The sequence below is a fragment of the Scyliorhinus torazame genome, chromosome 8 (assembly GCF_047496885.1).
Source record: "Scyliorhinus torazame isolate Kashiwa2021f chromosome 8, sScyTor2.1, whole genome shotgun sequence".
Classification (NCBI taxonomy): Eukaryota; Metazoa; Chordata; class Chondrichthyes; order Carcharhiniformes; family Scyliorhinidae; genus Scyliorhinus; species Scyliorhinus torazame.
In genome coordinates, this window is record NC_092714.1 from 42,969,547 (window position 1) to 42,997,139 (window position 27,593).

General features: G+C 48.1%; 1 protein-coding gene and 1 long non-coding RNA gene across 3 annotated transcripts in view; one reads left to right on the top strand and one right to left on the bottom strand.

Annotated features, from left to right (window-relative positions):
- Positions 1-9,490, bottom strand: part of epha3 (eph receptor A3) — a 329,916-nt gene extending 320,426 nt beyond the window's left edge. For both annotated transcript variants that reach the window (XM_072513451.1, XM_072513450.1), the window contains exon 1: positions 9,270-9,490. In XM_072513451.1, coding sequence (XP_072369552.1) covers positions 9,270-9,453 — 184 coding nt within the window. In that variant the 5' untranslated portion in view covers positions 9,454-9,490. The remainder of the gene's footprint in view (positions 1-9,269) is intronic.
- The window catches only part of LOC140427791 (uncharacterized), a 127,726-nt gene continuing 109,581 nt past the window's right edge, over positions 9,449-27,593 (top strand). The window contains exon 1 of the long non-coding RNA XR_011948633.1: positions 9,449-9,606. This is a non-coding gene — a long non-coding RNA (uncharacterized lncRNA). The remainder of the gene's footprint in view (positions 9,607-27,593) is intronic.

Consider the following 27,593-nt stretch of genomic DNA (forward strand, 5'->3'; position numbering starts at 1 on the left):
AAGCAGCTGGCAGGGGAGCATAACAGTTTTAAAGGGTCCTGCAATGTGCTGCATATATTAAACGCACAAAGAAGACATGTTATTTCATTGTAATATGCCCTGAAATAAGAGATGATATTGATGAAGCGCGAATCACATCACATGGTACAGTGGCAGTTTAACGGGAGTTGCATAGTACAACTTTTTTTTATCTCCAGTTCCTGATCCAATCACGTGAACCTGTGGCCCACATGAAGGGCTGAATAATTGTTGCAGTTGACAAATCCAGTCATTCCACGTTTACAGGGTTGTACAGCAACACATTGTGTAATCCTTATTACAGGACTGCCTCTAGAGGCAGAACTACAATACTGACAAGAGTATAAACATATCACTGGAGACACAGAATACTATTATACAAGTGGACTAAACTCAGTGATAGCGGCAATCAGTAAAGGTCACCACCGACACCAGTGGCTGATGGGTTGCAATGATAGCACATGGATCAGCCACACTCTAATAGAAGGAAGAAAGATGCTAGAGGGACTGAATAGCCCTCTCCCAAGATAGGTCCATTCCAACCATTTCCATTCCCATTTTCAAACCAGAAATAGGACTTTTACATTGCAGTTTTCATGATGCTGCTCAATTTTGGCTTAGCCTGATGTGGAGGAAGTTGCTTGGTCAGAAAATTAAACTTTGCTAAGCCTTTATCTTGCAAGTGTGCAGTTCAAGTTGTCAGTTCTTGGAGTCTGCTGTACAAAATGTACACTTTAACAATAAAGACCGCGCCATGTCGTTCAATGGCTTCCACTGAAAGCAAATTTCCAATCTCAGTGGCATTTCCATTTGTGATGCCATCTGAAATTGGTTGTGTGCCGAAATCTGCACGTGACGGTTTGAAATTTCCTGGAAAGTTTTGGCGCAACTTCAGCACAGGGGGCTGAAGGAAAATTTGCGTGCAGCTGATGTATCCCAGTTTCACGTTGAAGCGTCAATGTGAATTTCCTTCATTTTTTCCAAGTGAATGTTGGAACAAACTCAAGGGATTGACTGTTTAGTCCTGTTCCCAACCCTCACTGCAGTCAGTGCTCATACAGTATCACATCGTGAAAATCATTGGTTAGAATCTATTAGGAAATGTAGAGACATCATAGAATTGATACACAGGTAATGTCAGAACATGTTGTGAACATGACGGACAATAGCGCAGTGTGCAGGCGGTGAGTGCAAAGTGATAGGATTGAACTGGCTCCACTTAAACAATGTGTTAATGCTGTGGTTACTACAGCCATCAATCACCCAGTCCACAGCTGGCATTACTAATCTCCAGCCCTATCAGCTCTTAATTATCTGGCTGGCACTCAGCTCCCTCCTTCTGACAATCTCTTCACTCATTTCAATCTATGCATGAAATATAGGTTATCTCACCAGTGATAGTGCGCGCGTGCGTGAATATGGGTTGCATTTTTCACGAGTGTTTAAAAGGCAGAGCTCACTACTGCTGCAGGCATGAGTGAATAATGAATGTGGCCTCTTGTCAGTAAAAGAATAGTGTTGTTGCAAGGTATTTTGCTACAATATTCTATTTATTATACGGCCATTGTCCGGAATAGTTGTAGTACCATGGAATGTGGTTGTGATTGTTAAGTGATTGGTAGCATATGTGAATTGTTCCTTTCACTGCAGTTAATGAGCACTTTATGTCCAAAACCCTATCCTAGCGAAGTGATGATTGGCAGTATATTGTGAAACTGCAGCTTAGGTTTGAAAAACATTCACAAATATCCATCCCATGGATTGGCAAATGCAAAGAAAAGATGAACAACACGTGGAAAACATTAATAACAGTTAATCTCTTCTACTAGCCTAAACCATGATAAGTGAACAACAAAATCAACAGAATAAAAAATATTTCATTTGAGTGGTGGAAAAAACATATGAACTATAATAAGACCATAAGCATAGTTTTGCAATCTTGGTGATGGCATAACATATATTTTATGTTCCAAGACTTTAAATGTGTTATTTCTTCTCTGATATCTTACACTATTTTCCAAGATGTGGAGATGCTGGCGTTGGACTGGGGTGAGCACAGTAAGAAGTCTTACAACACCAGGTTAAAGTCCAACAGGTTTGTTTCGATGTCACTAGCTTTCGGAGCGCTGCTCCTTCCTCAGGTGAATGAAGAGGTATGTTCCAGAAACATATATATAGACAGATTCAAAGATGCCAGACAATGCTTGGAATGCGAGTATTAGCAGGTGATTAAATCTTTCCCGATCCAGAAATGGGGTAACCCCAGGTTAAAGAGGTGTGAAGTGTGTCAAGCCAGGACAGTTGGTAGGATTTCGCAGGCCAGATGGTGGGGGATGAATGTAATGCGACATGAATCCCAGGTCCCAGTTGAGGCCGCACTCATGTGTGCGGAACTTGGCTATAAGTTTCTGCTCGGCGATTCTGCGTTGTCACGGGTCCTGAAGGGTCGCCTTGGAGAACGCTTACCCGGAGATCAGCGGCTGAATGCCCTTGACTGCTGAAGTCTTTAACCTGGGGTTACCCCATCTCTGGATCTGTAAATATTTAATCACCTGCTAATGCTCGCATTCCAAGCATTGTCTGGCATCTTTGAATCTGTCTATATATATGTTTCTGGAACATATCTCTTCATTCACCTGAGGAAGGAGCAGCGCTCCGAAAGCTAGTGACATCGAAACAAACCTGTTGGACTTTAACCTGGTGTTGTAAGATTTCTTACTGTGCTCACCCCAGTCCAACGCCGGCATCTCCACATCATGACTATTTTCCAAGACTGAGATAATCGCACATTTCCTTGAGACATAAGCAGGAAGACTCAATTGACCTTTTCACATTTAAAAAGTTCTTGTGTCCTTACACAATGAGTAAAAGTTGATGATGGCAATTACTTCCAAATTAAAAAATAATATTCTTCCCATACTAAAGGTTACTGCTAAAATTATATCTTAATTTCCTTTTTCCACAAAGAAAATTGACATCTAATTATTGGGAAATTAATCATCTCTCATCATCGTATTGAATCTGCTCTTTTCTTATAATCTGTTTGCCAATTTTATCCCCCCCCCCCCCCATTTTCTAAATGTGCCGACTCTTTTGCCAGCATATAGTTCCATGGGCATAGGGCCTCACTTAGTTTCTCATCAAAGTGGTTATTTTTCATTGAGTGTCAGTAGGCCGTTGAACAATGAAAGCATCAGAGCCACCTCCAATCCTGTCCTTATCCAAGGTCCACACAAATAGACGTGCAGTAGGACTGCAATCAGGAGTGGGAGCTTATTTTGTACCTAGCCCAGGCTGCTGAGGCAGATTGTAGCTCCCCTACCAGTGGTACAGATACCCGCGGCCTTTCTATCTGTATTGCTCAGTCACCCACTGAATAAACTAGCCAGTTATCAGGGAAAAGCTGAGGATGTTTTCACAGTCAGCCCATAAACATTGTAGCAGGTAGTGGAAAGTTTTGATTATTTTTGTGGCACATTTTCCTGCAGCTTAGTTTCCAGAAAATCTGCTTGTGAACTCGATCCATACTGTACCACTTGATAAGGTCACACTGCTGCAATATTAAATACCCTCAACAATTTTTGTGCTCCTTCTAATTTTAATGAAGAATTTTAAAATTGCATTTTTGCAGTACAGATGTTTTGCTGGCACAATTACATCACTGAATGTGTTGCTCCTCACTTGCAAAGTGACAATTCTGTCAAAACAGCCCAATCCATCCTGATTTCATCTACTCAACATAGCCTATTAATATCCACAACATCTCATGTTGATATACCTTAAATTCATACATAAATATATATATATATATATAGAAAGTAGTGTTTTGTAATATAAATCCATTCAGTAACATTTGGGAATATGTAGTTTGCTTCTCTTGGAACCTTTCAACTTTGAAGATTGGACTTGGACTTGGCAGTCCACGTTAGAGGCATTTACACCAAAAGATATACTGAATGGGAAAAATGAATAATAAATTCTTGGAGGGAAATATGAACGTTTCCAATACTAAGCTCAGTCAGATGCTCATGTGTGAGGCTGTGAAGTGTACTGGTGGAGAATTCCATCAGGACGAAAGCTTTAATTTGTGGCCATAATGTAGCACTTGGGAAAGAGAGCATTCCAATACTTCAGGCAGACTAATTAATTGGTGTTTGAATTTTGATTTGGCTCTCATCTTGCTGACTTTCACTCAAAGGAAAACCCTTAAGAGTACGATTAGCATTTGACTAATTCTTTTGTGGCCTGATAGATATTAGACTTGCACAGGCGTGACTCACAATAATGCTGTGTGCACGTATACATTAGTTACCGTGAATAATAGCTGTACAATCTTTACCATATCGATTCTATGATTGCTATAGTTATGCGCCCAATGGTACACACCATATATAAAGTTGTGTACGAAAAACTTTCAAAGTCCAAACTTAGCGATAGCTCTGTCGAAAAAAGAAAGGCTAGTTGAAATTAATTACAACCCTTTTCAATGTACAGCAACGCTAATGTTTAAGTATAACCCATCAAGCTATAATTCATCATTACTATTCGGTTAGAGTTCTACTAACGCGTTAACAAATCCTGCATTATAAATGTGCCCAATTTCTACACTTATCACTTGTGAATGGCATCGAATAGTTTTAACAGTGACTGCCCAAATAATGCCGACACAGCGAGTCCCAGCGTTTTAATACTCGTTCTATTAACCTTCAGTAATCAGTTTGATTCTCTGCATCCGAACTGAAAATATATCATTCACACTTCACTAAGCTAAACGTGAAATAAAATGATTACCTGTTCTACCGGCACAATTATCAAAGTAAAGGAAACAGCACACTTTCATTTTTTTGTTGTGAATTAAGTAAGCAATTTAATAAGCAGTTACCCCCAGACACACACAGACCAAATAAACCTAGGGAATGGTGGCGGCCTTTATTTTTTTTTTTAAATCAAAAAACACGAATTCTGAGTCACAGGGACAATCGGATAGAAAACTCCACTGCTTAACAAAACCTTAATGAAGACCTTTCTGACATTGTTGCAGAACATTAAAGACGCCGGCAACATTTACGAGGCTGTGTGCGGGGTTAACAAGGTCGTCACGCTTTTGTCCTTTTATTAAGATGATGTTGGACGCGGTTTTTTTTAGTTAGACAATCCGAGACTGGCTAAATGCTCATTCGTGTCTCCCCTGAAGATTGTATTCTCCAGTCTGCTTCCCCCACCCCCTTTCCCCGGGGGCCGTCAGCCCAATAAATTGCAGCATTTCATACAGAGCAGGAGCCGGACAAAAGCTCACACTCGCCGCTTTGTCCACTAGATTTCTCTAGTGTTCGTTTAGCATCAAAATAACGAGGCGTTGGTGGCTCTGTCCCTTTCTGTGTGTGTGTGGTTATTTAAACAGTGCTTTGATCAGCGCTGTCAGCTCAGACTCGATAACTGACCCAAGCCGAGTCCAATATAAACGGATTTATCGCTCTATTTCTGCATGAAACCCAATGGCCAAAAGACAGCCTTCATTCAAGCCAGTCTCTTTCCTGTCCACATGTACTGGAGGCTCTATCGCCCACTATTTCTGTCGTTCCTTCCCAGATCCTTGGATCCGGGAGTTACCATCAGTCCAGTTTAAACCTGATTGTCCGTTTCAAACACAACGGCAGCCAATTTGACCGAAGCCTTTATACCTCTCTCCCCTCTAAGTTTCTAACCCTCTTTCGGTAAATACCAGGAATGTATGTGTGTGCAATGTCGCTACAGAGGTAGGACGGGACCATCTTATTATATTGGGAATGTTATTGGTAAGCGTCGCATTTTAAAGACCACATCGATCCATTCATAGCAACCCCCCCCCCCAAAAAAAAACACACACAGGCACTACCCTGTGCTGCTTCATTCAATTCCTCCAAAGCAGTCTAATCTGTTTATTTTGCGGCGTGGGCACTTCCTCGGCCGAATCTACCCAAAACACGATATTATTTTCAACCATGAATGTTTCCCAATAGAAAGTGACAGATGTGTCGTTTGGAGCAATTCCATGTTTAAACTCCGCCTCAAAGCGGACTCAACACGTTTTTCAGTAGACTCCCAACTACCACAGCTAAATGAGAAGGGACCAGCCCGTCGATCTTAACTTTCGAAATTAAAATGATTGGATGCCTTTAATCCTATCTCGGCGATAGACAGAAGTTCCCGCCGAATGGGGAGGTGAAAGGCTTCAGTTTGTCTCACTTTTGGAGAGTACCGCTGACCAGGCCAACTTTCCCAAATCAAAATCCCATTTCATTGTGACTTGTCACTCAGTGGACGGGACAGTTTGTAAAACAGGAGGGCAAAGTGTGCTGCTCTTCAAAATCCTAAACCCCCTTCTACAGTGCGGGGACAACTAATTGAAGCTTCTTTACGATAATCTTAAAAAAAAATAGCTATTCAGAATTGTTTCCACGTTCAATTTAAGTTTGATTCATATTCCGTTTCCAACGCAGAAAAAAATCGATTAGAATCAATTTAAATCAATCTGGAGAAAAAATCTTTTTTTGTTGGTCCCATTAGCTTTCATTTATCTGCGTAATACTGAGTGGGAGTTTGTTTATGCCGATAGACGCGGACTGGGATAGACTTAAAACAAAACATTTCATGTTGAAAGCCTCGACGCGCGCTGTTGTCAGGTTGACAGTGCAGATGTTGAGGTGATTTGTGTGAGCACTGGTTTTGGCGGGATGAGGGGGAGAGTGGGAGGGGGTGGCACGGTGCAGACACGATGGGCCGAGTGGCCTCTTTCTGCGGCCGCCACGGTTCTGTGACTGCTCCGATTCAATTTAACCCCTTGTCACCCAGCACGAGGCACAGACAGAGGTGAGACCCACGGAACTGCGAGACTTCACACCCAGAAAACGCGGCAATGAAGTAACCCTGTAGCTCGAAAAGTGACAGAACTAGTTTCCGATGCCACAGATCTCTCTCCTCTACCTCAGGGAAAGCTCTGCAGTGACCCACACTGGCCAGATTTCGACTAATTGAATCATTATTTCCCGGCTGGGAATAGTCCCAGGTTTTGCTCCATAATAGAATATATATATAATAATAAAGCGGCCTGCCATTTGTATAAAAAAACATATTTCCTCATTGTTGCAAAGCCTCCCCAAACCTCAAAAATGAACAACACATCCGAATATGAATTACACGTCCACTCGAAACGCTGAGAAAAAAAAAACGATTGAGGGAATTCGAACCTTAATGCAGGGAAGATGTTACAGATACTCGCGCGGGTAAAGTGGGATTATAGATCCAATTCAGTGAGATTATTAATGGTCAGGAAGTTTCCGTTAACCGGCGAGAGAAATGAAATCAAGCAGCAAAATGTCCTACCAAAAACTTTGATGTGTATGCGGGAACCGCGGGTTGTGGGTGTTGAGTCAACTGGACGGTGACAATGGGCACCCAAGACCATCCTTAATTAATTAATTAGAAAACCCACTTTGTCTAATATTGGAGCAAACCATTTTATTATTTCGTGAGTTTTACTGATAAGGAGCACGTTTACTTTTCTAGTTAAACTGAAGAGAATTTATATTGATATTTATATCCAATAACAACCGTATAATTGGCAATGTAAACTCGGGTTGTAACGGTGTACCTTACATGTTCTGTGTCAATGCCATGTTTTAGCCTTCGTCATACGGAAGTAAATTGGTTTGTTTTCCGTCATCTTCCTCCCTCTGCCAGCCACAATACATGATTTTATCAACCCCTCGAATTTTATAAAGTGTGTTGACCAGGAACCTTACTCTCTCTTCCCTCCCCCCCCCCCCCCCCCCCAACTCTAAAAATGTATGTGACTCCCAAAGATGAAAGTCTGTGTCTGAGTTGGGCATAATTGTTATTTGTGTGTAAGATCCTGTCCTCTAAATCCTTTTAATGTCAGGGGTTTTGTATAGGGAGTGAATGAGGTGTGGAGGTAAATTCGGCTTTGCTCCTACAGAGGGGCTGGTTTAGCACACTGGGCTAAATCGCTAGCTTTTAAAGCAGGCCAAGGCAGGCCAGCTGCACGGTTCGATTCCCGTACCAGTCTCCCCGAACAGGCGCCGGAATGTGGCTTTTCACAGTAATTGAAGCCTACTCGTGACAATAAGCGATTTTCATTTCAACTGTCTACGTGTGTCAATAGTGAGTTTAAAAACTCACAGGTGAAATATAAAAGCCTTTTTCACCCTTCATTCTGCTGACATCAACACTCCTGCATTTCTCCCTGAACAGTTTGTACTGTAGTTCATGAAGTCATTTCCAAACTCTCAGGCTGCGCGGAATAGAAAGTGAAACCATGGGCTAAAATTCACTAGGAATACAAGCGGTTCAAGGTTAAAGCCAAAATTCAGTTATGTGGAGTATCTTCATGGTTACCACCTCTCAATCTAACCGGCCAATTGTCTTCATATGACAATTAAGAAAAAATAATGATTAGCATATGTAAACCACACAAAAAAAAACACCCAACAATGTAATAGAAAACAAAAGTTCCTGTCAAATTGCTCCGGACTTGGTTTGTAAATTTCTCGACGGCAAACCTCAGTGAGATCAACTACGAAATGGGTTTAAAATTGTGGTCAAACTTTCTGAGCTTGCCTTTGTTAGAAACACTTGGCAAGGTGATGGTAGCAAGGGTTAAACACCATTCAGTTTGTCGTTTGAAAATAAACTTCACAGTTTAAACTTAGTATGGTATGGGGTACAGGAGATGTTCACCGACTCGGACTCTTAACTCTGATGAGATTCCTCCCTTTCCTACGCTTCCCCGCTGGCTGTCGGTATAATCCCCCTCTGTGGATGGATCACCTTACGGGACCCTGTATCAATTCTGAAAATAACAGAAGATTTTTTAAAAATCTGATTGAAATAATTCCCCGCATTCCTGCCGTGTTAACCTTGGAATTCCATCCTATATAAACTTTCTCTCCACATTTTAACCTCTGGGCTCTCTATTAAGATTGATTGCATTTAATGGGTCGTTTCATGGCAATACCTTTTACCGCGTTTAAATATTACAGTGATCACATTATGAGACCGTGCCTGAAGTTGTCTGATGTATTCGCGTTTGATAAATTAATGTTGTTAAATTGCGCCCTTGACCACCTTAAGAGATGATGGGAAGCGCAACCTCTAGCTGCACAGTACCACCCACCCGACGTGTGTGCTAGACCGTCTCTCATACTTCAGTGAGGAATAATGTTCAGATCTCTCTTTCTTTTTAAAATTCTTACCTTCATTTGCAGAATGCCCAATCGATTGTGCCGCGCAGATAACACAGCAGAGGATCAGAGGGAGAATGCAGATCTGGGAACCCAAGGCCATTTTGGAGCTGTGATCGGTTGTGAGTGGAGCATATCTCTGTGAAGCATGCCAGCAATGATCTGAGGGAGCTGTGATCGCCGTGGAAGTTACCATGCACAGCTTTCAGGGTGATGTCAAGTTTGACACTACAGATAAGGAGGAGTCAGCACTGCCTTTCTACTGCCAGCAGAGGGCCGCGGCTGGGTCCTAGAGCCCACCAAGCCTGTGAATTGCAAGCCGTCTGGTTCGGATATTTAAAGTTCAATGGTAAGAGATGCACGTTTTTCTTGCTTTCAGCGGTCACAATCTAATCGTTTTTAAACCTTTTCCATTTGCTAATTTTCAACATAATAACAAATACAGTACTTTATGCTGAAATAATGTGTGCTGGAGGGAGGGGTGGTGAGGTGGGATGGGCCTCTTAACCTCAATATTGTACATGCTGGAAGGTTACTTAAGTCTAATTCCATCCTGCTCAGATACTGTTAAGCCCTTTTTCCCAGAGAAACCCCAGCTCCCCCATTGTAATATGTTCCCCCACTCTGGCCCCTATCTTGTCTCCCAAAGGGTGCTTAACAAAGATATGACTTAGTTAGCTTCTATCATCAAATCTGATCTGGGCGTATTGGGACTCACTTTCCTCAGCTACAATTAGCCACCCAGGATCAGTCTGGAGAGCAACAATCAATAACTGTCTTCGTTTTAGTCTCCTTAAACCCATCTACTCTTCACCTTTCAACAACAAAAGTGAGACACTTCTGTGTACTACTTTGCTTTTTTTTTGCAAAGATTAAAAGCATTCATTGTCTAGCCTCCCTTATCCCTTGCTGACAAATTCAAACCTCCCTCCAATCTCCCTCCTGCGCTGGACCTGAACCTACTTCTTTGTCTACTTTAAACTTTATTGCTCTTCACACCTTCTTTGACGTGTAATGTACCACCTGCTCTCTTAATCCCACTCTCACTAAACCATTGACGACCCAATTTCCCTTCCTGGCTCTCATACTAACAGACACAGTGAATGATTTCTTCATGCTCTGGTACTGACCTCTCCCTTCCAAACATACTGTTATCACACCCCTCCTCAAAACCTATCAATAACTCCACCTCCTTGCAAATTATTACATTACACAGTCTCCAACCTCCATTTCCTGGGCATGATGCCCACTTCTAACTGATTACTCCTCCGTGCAACAATTTGGGATGTTTTCTCACCTTAAAGTCTCCATGCAAACGTTGGTGCTTCCAAAACATTATTGCATATTACCAACTATCCCTTAAGAATATAAATTGTCACTGTTTATCTGTGCCCATTGCTTTACTCTTCCATTTTGAGTTGCTATTTGCCATTCGTCGATAAGTCACTGCAATCAAGCCGATAAATTGTCTATTACAGTGGAGATGAAAGCATGCATTCTTAGGAGTTTTAGGAAATGGTACTCTAGTAGGTCTTAAATTTACACTATTGTCTCTCATTTCCCTTTCCCCCCCGATCCATCTACTCAAAGTAGTAATTAATGTTTAAGCTTGTCATTGTGGAATTGGAATCTGAAGCTGATTAAAGCATTGTTCTGCACTTGGTGCTTTAATCAGCTCACTATCCTGTATTTCAGCTTTTAACACACCAGAGCATTCATTAGAAACATGTCAATGCATAGTTAAGCTACTGGCTAACAATAATTATAAATCAGTGAAGATATCGGGATTGAAGGACAAATCCTGAATTCTTAAAGCAACAACATAAAAAAAAATAGAATAACAAAGTGACTTTCTGTGGATGATTTCCATTCCCAATCCTTAACTCTTAACAAAAACAAAAATAATGATTTAAAGATAAAAGTGAAATTTGGGCATATTTCCTGCATGACAGTAACATAAGATCCACTCTAATATTGGGAATTTCAATTCACTTAATTGATACTTGGTGCTTCTGTACTCTTCAATTCATCATAACACCAACTCGAGCAAACTGACCACCGCCTTAGTTACTCAGTTCTGAAATATTGGCACGCTACATGTATTGCATTGTAACCGGTTAAAATACTTCAAAACTATTTTAGTACAATTCTTTTGGAAAGATTGTAATTTGAAATGAATAAGCACAGGCATTTATATCATTTGCTTAATACTTGATATGGACAGGTTGGTGAACTGGGCAGACATGTGGCAGATGCAATTTAATATAATGAAGTGTGAAGTGATACATTTTGGTCAGAAGAACAAGGAGAGGTCACATTAAATAAAGGGTACAATTCTAAAGGAAATGGAGGAGCAGAGGAACCTGGGGAGATATGTACATAAATCATTGAAGGTGACAGGACAGGTTGAGAAAGCAGCTAATAAATTATACGGAATTCTGCAATTTATACATAGGTGCACAGAGTACAGAAGCAAGTAAATTATGAACCTTCATAAAACACTGGTTCGACCTCAGCGGGAAGGGCGTGAAGGTTTTAGAAAGGGCGCAGAAAAGAACTGTCACAAAGACAATGAGCTGAATGGCCTCCTTCTGTGCGGCACCCATTCTATGATTGGCGTATAGATTCATTCAAAGAAGCTAATAAATACATGAGGAAGAAAGAAGCTGAAGGTTACCCTGACAGTGTGATCACGAAAGGTGGGAGTTGGCTTGAGTGCAACATGAGCATCAACAGAGATAGGGTGGATCAAATGGCCTGTTTCTGTGCTATAAATACCACATAAAGCTGCCAGCAGGGCACACAAATGGTATACAGATCTCACATCCTTAGGCCATTACAGCCAAGGAATTAACTTTCTTCCCTACCCTCTTATCCCCCACCTCCTCCACAAACACTCTCTCTCCTCACACTCTCTCTCTTCCCATCCCCGCGCACTCTCTCTCCCCAACCATTCTCACTCTCTCTCCAATCCCCTCAACCACTCTCTCCAATCCCCTCATACTCTCTCTCTCTCCCCATACCCTCTCACTCTCTCTCTCCAATCTCCTCAACCACTCTCTCCAATCCCCTCACACTCTCTCTCTCCCCATCCCCGCACACTCTCTCTCCAGTGCCCTCAAACATAATCTCTCCAATCCCCTCACACTCTCTCTCTCACACAGTCTTCAATCACCCATTTAATCAGATGGCAGTTGGCTCCGTCGTTCCAGTAGCCTCGCCTGGGCTCTGTTGTCAGATGGGCCCCACACAATACTCCAGCTGCCTCACCTTTACCCCACACCACTACTCCAGCTGCCTCACCTGGTCCCCACACAACTACTCCAGCTGCCTCACCTGAACACCACACCACTACTCCACCTGAACCCCACACCACTACTGCAGCTGCCTCACCTGGATGCCACACCATACTCCAGCTGCCTCACCTGGATGCCACACCATACTCCAGCTGCCTCACCTGGACCCCACACCATACTCCAGCTGCCTCACCTGTACCCCACACCATACTCCAGCTGCCTCACCTGTACCCCACACCATACTTCAGCTGCCTCACCTGTACACCACACCATACTCCAGCTGCCTCACCTAAACCCCACACCATACTCCAGCTGCCTCACCTGTACCCCACACCATACTCCAGCTACCTCACCTGTACACCACACCATACTCCAGCTGCCTCACCTAAACCCCACACAACTACTCCAGCTGCCTCACCTGGAGCCTGCACAACTATTCCAGCTGCCTCACCTGTACCCCACACCATACTCCAGCTGCCTCACCTGTACCCCACACCATACTCCAGCTGCCACACCTAAAACTCACACCACTACTCCAGCTGCCTCTCCTGGAGCCCGCACAACTATTCCAGCTGCCTCACCTGTACCCCACACCACTACTCCAGCTGCCTCACCTGTACACCATACCATACTCCAGCTGCCTCACCTAAACCCCACACCATACTCCAGCTGCCTCACCTGTACCCCACACCATGCTCCAGCTGCCTCACCTGTACACCACACCATACTCCAGCTGCCTCACCTAAACTCCACACCATACTCCAGCTGCCTCACCTGTACCCCACACCATACTCCAGCTACCTCACCTGTACACCACACCATACTCCAGCTGCCTCACCTAAACCCCACATCCCTACTCCAGCTGCCTCACCTGGAGCCTCCACAACTATTCCAGCTGCCTCACCTGTACCCCACACCATACTCCAGCTGCCTCACCTGTACCCCACACCATACTCCAGCTGCCTCACCTAAATCCACACAACTACTCCAGCTGCTTCACCTGTACCCCACACCACTACTCCACTGCCTCACCTGGAGCCCGCACAACTATTCCAGCTGCCCCACCTGTACCCCACACAATTACTCCAGCTGCCTCACCTGTACACCACACCATACTCCAGCTGCCTCACCTGTACCCCACACCATACTCCAGCTGCCTCACCTGTACCCCACACCATACTCCAGCTGCCTCACCTGTACCCAACACCATACTCCAGCTGCCTCACCTGTACCCCACATCATACTCCAGCTGCCTCACCTAAATCCCACACTACTCCGGCTGCCTCATCTGTACCCCATACCATTTTCCAGCTGCCTCACCTGGACTTCGCACAATTACTCCAGCTCCCCCACCTGGAGCCCGCACAACTACTCCAGCTGCCTCACCTGGACCCCACACAACTACTCCAGCTGCCTCACCTGTACCAGAGACTATACTCCAGCTGCCTCACCTGTACCCTACACCACACTCCAGCTGCCTCACCTGTATCCCACACCATACTCCAGCTGCCTCACCTGTACCCTACACCACACTCCAGCTGCCTCACCTGTACCCCACACCATACTCCAGCTGACTCACTTAAATCCCACATCACTACTCCAGCTGCCTCATGTGGAGCAGGCACAACTATTCCAGCTGCCTTACCTGTACCCCACACCATACTCCAGCTGCCTCATCTAAACCCCACACAACTACTCCAGCTGCCTCACCTGGAGCCCACACAACTACTCCAGCTTCCTCACCTGGAGCCCGCACAACTATTCCAGCTGCCTCACCTGTACCCCAAACCATACTCCAGCTGCCTCACCTGTACCCCACACCATATTCCAGCTGCCTCACCTAAACCCCACACAACTACTCCAGCTCCCTCACCAGGAGCCCGCACAACTACACCAGCAGCCTCACTTGCACTCCACACCATATTCCAGCTGCCTCACCTGTACCCCACACCACTACTCCAGCTGCCTCACCTGTACCCCACACCACTACTCCAGCTGCCTCACCTTAACTTCGCACAATCACTCCAGCTCCATCACCTGTACCCCACACCACTACTCCAGCTGCCTCACCTAAACCCCACACAACTACTCCAGCTCCCTCATCTGAACCCCACACAACTACTCCAGCTGCCTCACCTGGAGCCTGCACAACTATTCCAGCTGCCTCACCTGTACCCCACACCATACTCCAGCTGCCTCACCTGTACCCCACACCATACTCCAGCTGCCTCACCTAAACACCAAACAACTACTCCAGCTGCTTCACCTGTACCCCACACCACTACTCCTGCTGCCTCACCTGGAGCCCGCACAACTATTCCAGCTGCCTCACCTGTACCCCACACAACTACTCCAGCTGCCTCACCTGTACCCCACACCATACTCCAGCTGCCTCACCTGTACCCCACACCATACTCCAGCTGCCTCACCTGTACCCCACACCATACTCCAGCTGCCTCACCTGTACCCCGCACCATACTCCAGCTGCCTCACCTGTACTCCACACCATACTCCAGCTGACTCACCTAAATCCCACATCACTACTCCAGCTGCCTCATGTGGAGCAGGCACAACTATTCCAGCTGCCTCACCTGTACCCCACACCATACTCCAGCTGCCTTACCTGTACCCCACACCATACTCCAGCTGCCTCATCTAAACCCCACACAACTACTCCAGCTGCCTCACCTGGAGCCCACACAACTACTCCAGCTTCCTCACCTTGAGCCCGCACAACTATTCCAGCTGCCTCACCTGTACCCCAAACCATACTCCAGCTGCCTCACCTGTACCCTACACCATACTCCAGCTGCCTCACCTAAACCCCACACAACTACTCCAGCTCCCACACCTGGAGCCCGCACAACTACACCAGCAGCCTCACCTGCACTCCACACCATATTCCAGATGCCTCGCCTGTACCCCACACCACTACTCCAGCTGCCTCACCTTAACTTCGCACAATCACTCCAGCTCCATCACCTGTACCCCACACCACTACTCCAGCTGCCTCACCTGAACCCCACACCACTACTCCAGCTCCCTCATCTGCACCCCACACAACTAGTCCAGCTGCCTCACCTGGACCCCACACAACTATTCCAGCTGCCTCACCTGTACCCCACACCATTCTCCAGCTGCCTCACCTGTACCCCACACCATTCTCCAGCTGCCTCACCTGCACACCACACAACAATTCCAGCTGCCTCACCTGCACCCACACAACTACTCCAGCTGCCTCACCTGGAGCCCACACAACTATTCCAGCTGCCTCAACTGTACCCCACACCACTACTCCAGCTGCCTCACCTAAACCCCACACAACTACTCCTGCTCCCTCATCTGCACCCCACACAACTAGTCCAGCTGCCTCACCTGGACCCCACACAACTACTCCAGCTGCCTCACCTGTACCCCACACCATACTCCAGCTGCCTCAGCTGTACCCCACACCATACTCCAGCTGCCTCACCTGTACCTCACACCATTCTCCAGCTGCCTCACCTGGACCCCCACCACTACTACAGCTGCCTCACCTGGACCCCACACAACTACTCCAGCTGCCTCACCTGTACCCCACACCATTCTCCAGCTGCCTCACCTGGACCCCACCCACTACTCCAGCTGCCTCACCTGGTCCCCACACAACTACTCCAGCTCCCTCACCTGCACACCACGCAACTACTCATGCTGCCTCACATGGTCCCCACAGAACTACTCCAGCTGCCTCACCTGTACACCTCACCATACCCCTGCTGCCTCACCTGGACCCCACACCACTACTCCAGCTGCTTCACCTGCACACCATACCACTACTCCAGTTCCCTCACCTGATCCCCACACAACTAGTCCAGCTGCCTCACCTGGACCCCACACCGTACTCCAGCTGCCTCACCTGTACCCCACACCAAACTCCAGCTGCCTCACCTGTAACCCTCACCATACTCCAGCTGCCTCACCTGTACCCCTCATAACTACACCAGTTGCCTCACCTGCACCCCACACAAGTACTCCAGCTGCCTCAGCTCAATCTCGCACAACTACTCCAGCTCCCTCACCTGCACACCATACCACTACTCCAGCTCCCTCACCTGAACCCCCACACCACTACTCCAGCTCCCTCACCTGAACCCCCACACCACTACTCCAGCTCCCTCACCTGCACACCATACCACTACTCCAGCTGCCTCACCTGCACACCATACCACTACTCCTGCTCCCTCACCTGAACCCCCACACCACTACTCCAGCTCCCTCACCTGCACACCATACCACTACTCCAGCTCCCTCACCTGAACCCCCACACCACTACTCCAGCTGCCTCACCTGCACACCATACCACTACTCCAGCTCCCTCATCTGAACCCCCACACCACTACTCCAGCTGCCTCACCTGTACCCCACACCACTACTCCAGCTCCCTCACCTGCACACCATACCACTACTCCAGCTCCCTCACCTGATCCCCACACAACTACTCCAGCTGCCTCACCTGTACCCCACACCATTCCCCAGCTGCCTCACCTGTACCCCGCACCATACTCCAGCTGCCTCACCTGTACCCCACACCATACTCCAGCTGCCTCACCTAAACCCCACACCATACTCCAGCTGCCTCACCTAAACCCCACACCATACTCCAGCTGCCTCACCTAAACTCCACACCATACTCCAGCTGCCTCACCTAAACCCCACACCATACTCCAGCTGCCTCACCTAAACCCCACACCATACTCCAGCTGCCTCACCTATACCCCACAAAACTACTCCAGCTGCCTCACCTAAATTCCACACAACTACTTCAGCTGCCTCACCTGTACCCCACACCATACTCTAGCTGCCTCACCTGTACCCCACACCATACTCTAGCTGCCTCACCTGTACTGCGCACAATTACTCCAGCTGCCTCACCTGTACCCCACACCATACTCTAGCTGCCTCACCTGTACCCCACACCCTACTCTAGCTGCCTCACCTGGACTTCGCACAATTACTCCAGCTGCCTCACCTGTACCCCACACCATACTCCAGCTGCCTCACCTGTACCCCACACCATACTCCAGCTGCCTCACCTGTACCCCATACCATACTCCAGCTGCCTCACCTGAACCCCGCAAAACCAATCCAGCTGTCTCACCTGCACATCACACCACTATGCCAGCTGTCTCACCTGCACACTACACCTCTACTCCAGCTGTATCACCTGGGCCCTGCACCATCGTGCTAGCTGCATCTCCAGGACACTGCATAAAAACACCAACTGCCTCACTAGAACGCTACCCCAACAAACCAGCTGCCTTACCTGAATCCTGCCCCAAGACATGAGCTGCCTCACCTGGACCCCACATCACCACTCCAGGAGCCTCACCTGGACTCCACACCACCACTCCAGGAGCCTCACCTGGGGCTCGCACCACCACTCCAGGAGCCTCACCTGGGGCCCGCACCACCACTCCAGGAGCCTCATCTGGGGCCCGCACGACCACTCCAGGAGCCTCACCTGGGGCCCGCACCACCACTCCAGGAGCCTCACCTGGGGCCCGCACCACCACTCCAGGAGCCTCATCTGGGGCCCGCACCACCACTCCAGAAGCCTCATCTGGGGCCCGCACCACCACTCCAGAACCCTCATCTGGGGCCCGCACCACCACTCCGGGAGCCTCATCTGGACTCCACACCACCACGCCAGGAGCATCACCTGGGGCCCGCACCACCACTCCAGGAGCCTCATCTGGGGCCCGCACCACCACTCCTGGAGCCTCACCTGGGGCCCCGCACCACCACTCCAAGAGCCTCAACTGGGGACCGCACCACCACTCCAGGAGCCTCACCTGGACTCCACACCACCACTCCAGGAGCCTCACCTGGACTCCACACCACCACTCCAGGAGCATCACCTGGTGCCCCGCACCACCACTCCAAGAGCCTCAACTGGGGCCCGCACCACCACTCCAGGAGCCTCCCCTGGGGCCCTCACCACCACCCCAGGAGCCTCACCTGAACCCCGCACCACCACCCCAAGTGCTTCACCTGGGGCCCGCATCATCACTCCAGGAGCCTCACCTGGGGCCCGCACCACCACTAGGGAGCCTCACCTGGGGCCCGCACCACCACCCCAGGAGCCTTACCTAGGGCCCACACCACCACTCCAGGAGCTTCACCTGGGGCCCGCACCACCACTCCAGGAGCCTCACCTGGGCCCGCACCACCACCCCAGGAGCCTCACCTAGGGTCCACACCATCACTCCAGGAGCCTCACCTGGGGCCCGCACCACCACTCCAGGAGACTTACCTGGGGCCCGCACCACCACCCCAGGAGCCTCACCTGGGGCCCGCACCACCACTTCAGGAGCCTCACCTGGGGCCCGCACCACCACCCCAGGAGCCTCACCTGGACTCCGCACCACCACTCCAGGAGACTTACCTGGGGCCCGCACCACCACCCCAGGAGCCTCACCTGGGGCCCGCACCACCACTCCGGGAGCCTCACCTGGGGCCCGCACCACCACTCCAGGAGCCTCACCTGGGGCCCGCACCACCACTCCAGAAGCCTCACCTGAACCCCGCACCACCACTCCGGCTGAATCGCCCTCCGGGCTTTTGAAACTTACCTTCAATACCTACCTTCCTATTCTTTGCTGCCCAACCAATCAGAGGCTGGTTTATCTCTGATTTGCTGCTGGTTAAACAAATGCAGGAAGGAACCAGCCTGTGGTTGGATCAGAGCACTTTTACAGCATTTTTCAAATGTATGTCACTTGAATGTTGATATATGCAGCACGATTCAACCAGAAAAAAATCTGTGTTGGTTTTTGGACACGTTTAACGGGATATTTCTCTGTGGCTGCAGCGCCAAGAATCACTCCGCTATTCAGCAGCACTTTTCTGTTTCTTTTGGCCTCGGGGAGTTTCTCTCCACTGAGGCCGCACTTGGAGTCATTTTCTGTCTGCAAGCTAAAGCCTTTCAGCACCCCCTCCCCTGCCCCCGGTTTTCGTCACCTATCCACCCTAACCTTGGGGAGGTCCCAGGGAACACCCCCTCACCCTCCCATTAACCTGGTAAGGCCCCCTCCCAGGCTAGATCCTGGCAGTGCCACCCTGCCACTGACACCCAACACCCTGGCAGTTCTCACAGTGCCAAGGTACCTGGGCACCAGAGGGAGTGTTACCGTCCCCTTTCCCCAACCACCCAGGGGTCTGTAATGGCCTGGGAGGTCCCCACCCAGGTGCCATTATGACTGGTCCACGTTTGTGGAAACCAGTACTAAATGGTGCACTGACAATGTTTCCCAGGCATGGCCGTTAGGTCCCGGTAGCTGGGAGAAGCCCTCAAACACATATTCAAATGAGCCTAACGAACTATTAAAATATGCAGGTCTGGACCACGCCCAGTGAGGATGAGATTGCGATCGCGACATCTCGTGTGATTTCATTAAATCTCGTGAGGTATTTCAAGAGTCACAAATCTTGCTGGAGGCCTTTCGCGAGAGTCAATGGCCTAATCCCGACACCAAGTCAGAAGCGACGAGGCCGTTGAATTGCGCCCGTGGCTTCTAATTTACAAGTCTGCTTGAAACCAAAGGTATGGAAGCAGAACCCCAGTGCATTCAAGCAGCACCTGAACTGGACTAGTCATATTAATACTGTACCAGGGCAGGTCAAAGGCTAGGAATCCTACAGTGACTAACTCACCTCCTGACCCCCAAAGCCTGTCCACTATCTAGAAGGCACAAGTTAGCAGTGTAATGAAATACTCTCCACTTGCTTGCTGGATGAGTGCAGCTTCAACAACATTCAAGAAGCACGACACCATCCAGGACCATGCTGCCCACTTGATTGCTCCCCCTTCCACAAACATTCAAACCCTCCACCACCAACGAACAGTGGTAGCCTTGTGTACCATCTACAAGATGCCCTGCAGGAAATCGTCAAGATTCCTCAGACAGCACCTTCCAAACATACGACCACTTCCATCTCGAAGAACAAGAGCAGCAGATACCTGGGCCTCCCACCACCTGGAGGTTCCACTCCAAGTCACTCACCACCCTGACTTGGAAATATATCACTGTTCCTTTGCTGCTGGTGGGGTAAAATCTTGGAACTACCTCCCTAACAGCACTGTGAGTATACCTACACCCCAGGGGCTACAGCAGTTCAAGAACACAGCTCACCACCACATTGTGAAGGGAAACTAGGGATGGTCAATAAATGCTGGCCCAGCATGTGATGCCCACATCCCGTAAATGACTTGAAAAAAACTACACCACTGAGGTTAGTTATAAAATTTAAGTAAAAAGAAAACCATCTAGATATTGTAATGAAGTTAAACAGTAAATAGCATTAGAAGGCCTAAAAGGTATTTCAGTTTCCCACGTTCTCTTACATACAACTTGTACCACTACATATTCTGATCATGAAATGAAGGCTGGAATTTAATAAGAGATTCAATACATACTATGAGCTTGTGGAAAAATGCTCATCTTTTAAACAGTAAGCTGCATTTCGAGCCATTTCACTCATTATCCACCTTCTGTGTTTTTATATATTTATTACGGGATAATAAAATAATAATGCTGATTGAAGACAGTGTGGGCATATTATGATCCAATCACTATGGAGTGAAGTTACCATGCCATTCATAATAGGATATAATAAGGAAATAGTTTTGCATAAAAGAAGTGGAATTTCAGAGCTATTGAGACTAAATGCAGTTTACATTTGAGCCGAGGTCATGGGGAAACAATGCTCTCTTTGGTTAATTTCCTTTGCCCCCTTCTATTGACCTTTGTTAGTGACAACTCCTAAACATGGCATGTTGTAAGACTAATTTTCAAATATAGGCCGGCATTTTCTACATGGCTGTTGCTTTGCATCTCATGATGTTGTCATCTCCCAGGTTCCCGATTTGACAAACTTCATATTTGCATCTTCGGTCTCCTCGCTTTCACTTAATGTGTAACATACATTTATTTTAATATAGCCTCCTTCAGCTGGTGGAAGAGCAGTCCAGACTATGTATATGACCATTAAATATCAGGGACATACATGCAAAGCGATGCAGAGTCATTATACCCATCTGTGCATCTGCGTGCATACATCCTGATGTGAAATAGAATGGTGATATAAGCCTGTGGAGCAGCAAAGTGGGAGGGGAGGGGGGAGGCAGTTTGGAAATATTGGAAATAGTGGTGTAATTAACTCATTCCAGTCAAGAAACCCAAAGCATTTTAAAACACACCTTTCATAGCATATTTTCAAAACGTGGTTTCAGGGCTTCTATCTCTCTCCAAGGCATTTGTTATTCTCATTGTAAACTGCTTGAGCTGCCTTTCTTTACTCTCATCTTCTCTAGAGATGAAGCCCACTTGGGAAAAGCAAGGAACATTTTCTGTGTTCTCTGATACCTGGTGGCACTTCATTATAAATAGGCATCGTTTTAAATAGTATTTTTTAAAAAATAAAAGCTTTTTATTCCTCGCGATAATTAGCTGTCACAAATATAAATTAGGTATGAATCACAGAACATCTGTTTTGGATTTTTAACATTGTTGTTTATTTGAATTATTGTATTATTAAATCGCATCATCCGAACAAGTGACAATTTTCTTTTCGATTCAATTTTTACTCATTGCATTGTATCCACAATTCATCAAAACTTTATCATATAGTTTTTTATTTCTTTTTTATTTTCAGTTTGAATTTTCCATGCAGGATTGCACAAATGTTTTCAAAACAAAGAATAAGCTGTTATAATAGTGTCAAGGATATTGAGAGCTTGGCTCCCAGCTCCTAATCAATTTTTTGTCAAAATAGTTCTGTCATTTTAAACATGTCTGGCAGATTGGCCAAGGGTGGGTTTTTTGAGAATGGATTATGACGGCAGATTTAAAATGGAACGAAACAGTACCTGAGAAGAGGGAACCATTTATCATATTGGCTAATGTGGACAGCAGAAAGGGAAGATGTTCGGCAGTTTAGTTGAATGATGATAAGGGTGAGAGAGCTGAGGGTTATCTTGCATTCCAGGATGGTCAAGGTGTAGCAAGTGGTTTTTGCAGTGGAGAACAAGAGCTGATAGCACTTGATGTGGTGCAGCCAGATGTTGCAATGAATGGTTAAACCAGTGCACGAGGCATGTTTAAATCTGCACCCTCTAGACTTAAGGTAGAGATGGTGTGGCCCATATCAAAACAATGGCCAGAGTGGGAGAGAGGTTTACTGGGGATAAAGGCTTCAGTGATGGTGCAAATGTGCAGATTGGTAGAGATTTGAGGCAATCGGAGAGCCTAAAGTTAGATAATTGGGAATTTGGAATTGCCATTATAGGTGACTTGGGGGAGAGGTTGTTCAGAGATGAACACAAGAGAAAATGGAGTTGGGCAAAGTGGGATGCAAGTGATGAGGGATGCAAAGAAATGATGGCCCTGATTTCAGTTAAAACAAGATAAACCGAGAGACCACATGAGATGTGGGGCTCATTTAGTACAGGGCTAAATCGCTGGTTTTTAAAGCAGACCAAGGCAGGCCAGCAGCACGGTTCAATTCCCGTACCAGCCACCCCGAACAGGCGCCGGAATGTGGCGACTAGGGGCTTTTCACAGTAACTTAATTGAAGCCTACTTGTGACAATAAGCGATTTTCATTTCATTTTTTCATTTTCGAGATGTGGGGGTAGCCATGAATTTGGGGAGGAATTGATATGGCAGAGAGACTTTAAGAGAGGATTGGAGGTTCATGACCTCAGTGGAGAGAGACAAAGGTGAGTTCAGATAGGGATTTCAAACATTGAGGATGAAAAGTGGTCAAGTACCAAGGCTGACCATGGAAATCAATAAGGATATCTCAATGAGATACACGCTGTTATTGCTCTATTTTCAAGTTGTGTCATGAGATACATAAATTATGAAAGTACAATCAAACATATTTTGCCAATCCATTTTTGCGCCTTAAATCTTTTGCTTAAAAAATTTCCTTTCAATTAGTAGAAGTTTATGTTCAGTTCTGTTTGTCATTTGATTAAATAAAAAGTTAAGCTCGGCTGAAGAAAAGCCCTGCTATGTATTGCTCATGCGAGGTTCAAACTGTACGGCTTGGCTCTTTGGCTAAAGCAATCTACCAGCCAATGGAGCAAGTGTACATTGATGCACTGATGCTCGATCAATAACTCCAGAAACGCGATTGGATGACAATTGAAGGCTTTATTGGACTAGATGTTTCCCCCCAGCAGCGCAGGTACAGAATGCGGCTGCTAGGGAGACACAGGCTCTTATTCTCCGCCTTACTGGGCGGAACCAGCAGGCAGGCTTCACCAATGATCTGCATGTCTCGGGTACCTCCCACACCAATGGTCTTACAGCCTCAACCTAGGTACCGTAATACCCCTAATACAGACTACCACATGCACTATCAATTACGACGAGACAAGAGTAGAGAGTAATCAAGGCTTTATTAAGCAGAGATATATTGCCTCCTGCAGCTGCTACTAGAAATCATAGAATTTACAATGCAGAAGGAGGCCATTCGGCCCATCGAGTCTGCGCCGGCTCTTGGAAAGAGCACCCTACCCAAGGTCAACACCTGGTAGCAGCTCGGTGTGCATAAACATTTATACTCCGCCTACTGGGCGGAACCAGCAGGCAGGGATCTACCCCCGTGCCTGTAGTACAGGAGCCTTAACGTATTATCTCTAATACACGTATTATACAAACAGTGGTGACTACCACATACATAAGTGAGAATTGGAGAATATTCTTGAAACCGATCGAGTGGATCTACTTTGTTTGTGGAAGAATCTTCTTTTCCATTTGTTTATGGGATGTGGATGTCACTGGTTATGCCAGCATTTGTTGCCCACCCGCTAAGTGCAAGAACTGAGTGGCTGCTAGGCCATCTCAGAGGGCAGTTAAGAACTAACCACAATGCTGTGGAGTCACATGTAAGCTGGACCAGTGAGGGCAGCAGATGTTCTTCCCTAAAGGGCAACCGTGAACCGGATTTACAACAATCAATGATAGATTCATGGGCCAGGATTCTCCTTTTGGAAGATGTTCTCCTGCCGGAGCTGATGCAAATCAGGAAGCGATTCCCTACACTTAGCCATGTAAACTTTTGCATGGGGAGGATTGTGAAGGATTACCTAGGGCAGTGTTTTTCAAACTTTTTTGCTTGGGATCTATTTTTACCAGCCGGCCATCCTTCGGACCCACGCCGCCCGAACTTGACGACCCACCATTTTCACTTGCCTTTAATGTGACAGGTGAGCCTGCTTGGTCCTCACGATCTCACTTGCTTTGTTATTCGATGTTACATTTCTGATCATTTAAAATTTCACTGCACGTGTTGAAAAGAATCAAGGGGTTTGTCCTCGAACTCGCCATGCTTAGTCTTCAAATGTCTTTGAAGTTTTGAGGGTCTTAAACTTCCCTGCTTATTACACACATTGTTGAGAATTCTCTACTGGCTGACGCTGAAATCGCGATTGGGTGGAGAAGGGGTTCTCAAGTTAAATTGTGGCGGGCGCCGATTTGACACCAAATGACAATTTTCCGTCAGCTCGACAGCGGCATCAATGCAGTCCGGAACGCACGTACAGTAAACACTGTTTGCATGTCATTAGTGGGCCCGATCTGGTATTCTCTGTGCCCTCCGCGATGCTCTGCTTCCGATGGGCTGAGTTCCTGATGGCGCGGTTCATTTGTGCTTTTGGAAATAATGAAACCGGCGCCGTGGCTGGTAGGGAGAGAGAGGGGATACAGAAAGTGTCCAAGATCGCCATAGTTTGCTGACAGTTGTGCCTCTGGCAGGGAGAGCTTCGGCCAGGGCTGGGGAGAGTAACGGGGGGTGGCCAGGAGGTGGGCTGTGGGATCGGGGTGGACAGGCACGGAACACCATTGCCGTAGCCGGAAAGGCAGCCATGCACGCCGCTAACAGCCCACTGTGAACTTAGGGCCATGGGTCATATAGGTGTCCCCCCAAACCACCCCTTTAGGTACCCTCTGGTCCCAGCCAACCAATCAGTTGCACGGGCAAGCTTCAGCACAACCAGTGCCATCTTGTTGGCTGGGATGAGTGTGTACGGAGAGTGTAATGTGCACATGCGGCAGCAGCTTGTCAGCCTCCCAAGTGTCAATCATGGACCCAGCGAATCCCACACCGTTTTTCATTGGAATCGATTGTGTTCCACGTGGCTCTGGTGCTGGCCCCTCCACAATTGCTGAATCGGTCCAGGTTCAGCGCCAGTTATGCTGTCGTGAAAGTCCACGAATGCCGCGTCAGCATCAAGACTTCGTCTCAGAAACCGAGAATCCCTCCCATGAACTTTGAATTCTGATTTGCAGTGATACAATTAATAAACCCACACCTCAAGTAATCATCTTTACGCTGCTTTGTCCCTGTTTCCAGCTTCTTCTTCATGGGTTATCCACCAGAGGTCCTGAAGTTCACAGCAGCACTGCTGGCAGCTACAAAATGGAGAAATCTCTCTGGCGGCCAGAACACATGGGGCAGGATTCTGCGCAAATCGTCAGGGCGGGAACAAATGGCGCAAACCCTGGCGGCAACCACTCCGGCGTCGAGCCGCCACAAAGGTGTGGAATTCTCCGCACCTTCGAGGGCTAGGACGGCGCCGGAGTGGTTTGCACCGTGCCGGCGTGAAGGGGCTTGGCGGTACGCCAACCGGCGCCGAAGGGCCTCCGTCAGCCGGCACGAGTTGGCGCATGAGCGGGAGCACGGTGTCATCCCCGCGCATGCGCAGGGGGGGGTTCATCTCCGCGTCGGCCATCGCGGATCGGTACAAGGCTGACACGGAGGAATAGAGTGCCCCCACGGCACAGACCCACTCATGGATCGGTGGGCCCCAATCGCGGGCCAGGCCACCATGGGGGCACCCCCCGGGGCCAGAACGCCCTGCGCCCCCCCCCCCCCCCCCCCCCCCCGAGGCCTCCCAGGGAGCTGGGACCCGCCGGTAGGGACCAACTTTGATGTACGCCGGCGGGGCCCTCGTTAAACAGACGGTACTTCGGCCCATCGCGGCCCGGAGAATTGGGGCGCCCCGGGGCCCATTGCGTTGCGCCGGTCCCCGCCATTCTCCGAGGCAGGCGGCGCGATTCACCCGGGGGCGATTTTTTGGGGGCCGGAGAATTTGGAGGATGGCGGGGGCGGGATTCACGCTGACCCCCGCGATTCTCTAACCCGGTGGGGGGGGGTCGAAGAATCCCGCCTGTGATGTCAGCGTGACCTGCTCTCTGCCGCTGCTCCAGGTAGGAAGACTGCAGTGATTTAAAAACAAAACTGCTCCTGGGTCAGCGCGGTGACATCAGCAGGAGGCGTTCGGCCCCGCTTGGCTCTGGGCCAGTGCACTGCTGAGGGGGCACGCATGTGTGGAACGGCCAGCATTCTAAAAGCCGGTCCTGCATTTGGCAATACTTCCCACGATTGGGAACGCCGCGATGCATGCCTCCGTGATTGGGAACGCAGCAATGCATGGCTCCGTGATCGGGAACGTTGCGATGCATGGCCCCACTACCCTCCTGACATCTGCCTGTGACCCACCCGCAGGTCGCGACCCTGGGTTTGAAAATGACCACCCTAAAGAAATCGCTATTGGGCAGCCATTTTGAGTGGGTGGCCCGATAGTGAGGTCCCACGGCTGACCACCCCTCCGCCCCTCATCAGAATTCAACCCCCACATTGATTATCTGGGTCCACCTACCCCCCAACACAGGGTGATCCGACCCACCCCCTCTCTTCCCCCACAACAGGTGGGGGGGGGATGGGGGCTTCCTGACAGGGGTCTTTCATCTGGAGGTCTTCCTGATAGGGCTCACGTTTCTAGGTGTCCCTCCGATGGACTTTGGGGGCAACTCCCTTAAAGAGCTATCGCCTTGGCCCACCGTGAGGTCCACCCCATCAGGGCCACATTTGTCTGGGCCATTAGTAATTGTCACCCATGTGAATCCGGGTCCAGAGGGCCAGAGAATCATGCGGGCCCAGAAAATACGGTGCTAGATCCGGCGGGACATGAACCTCGATCCCGACGCCA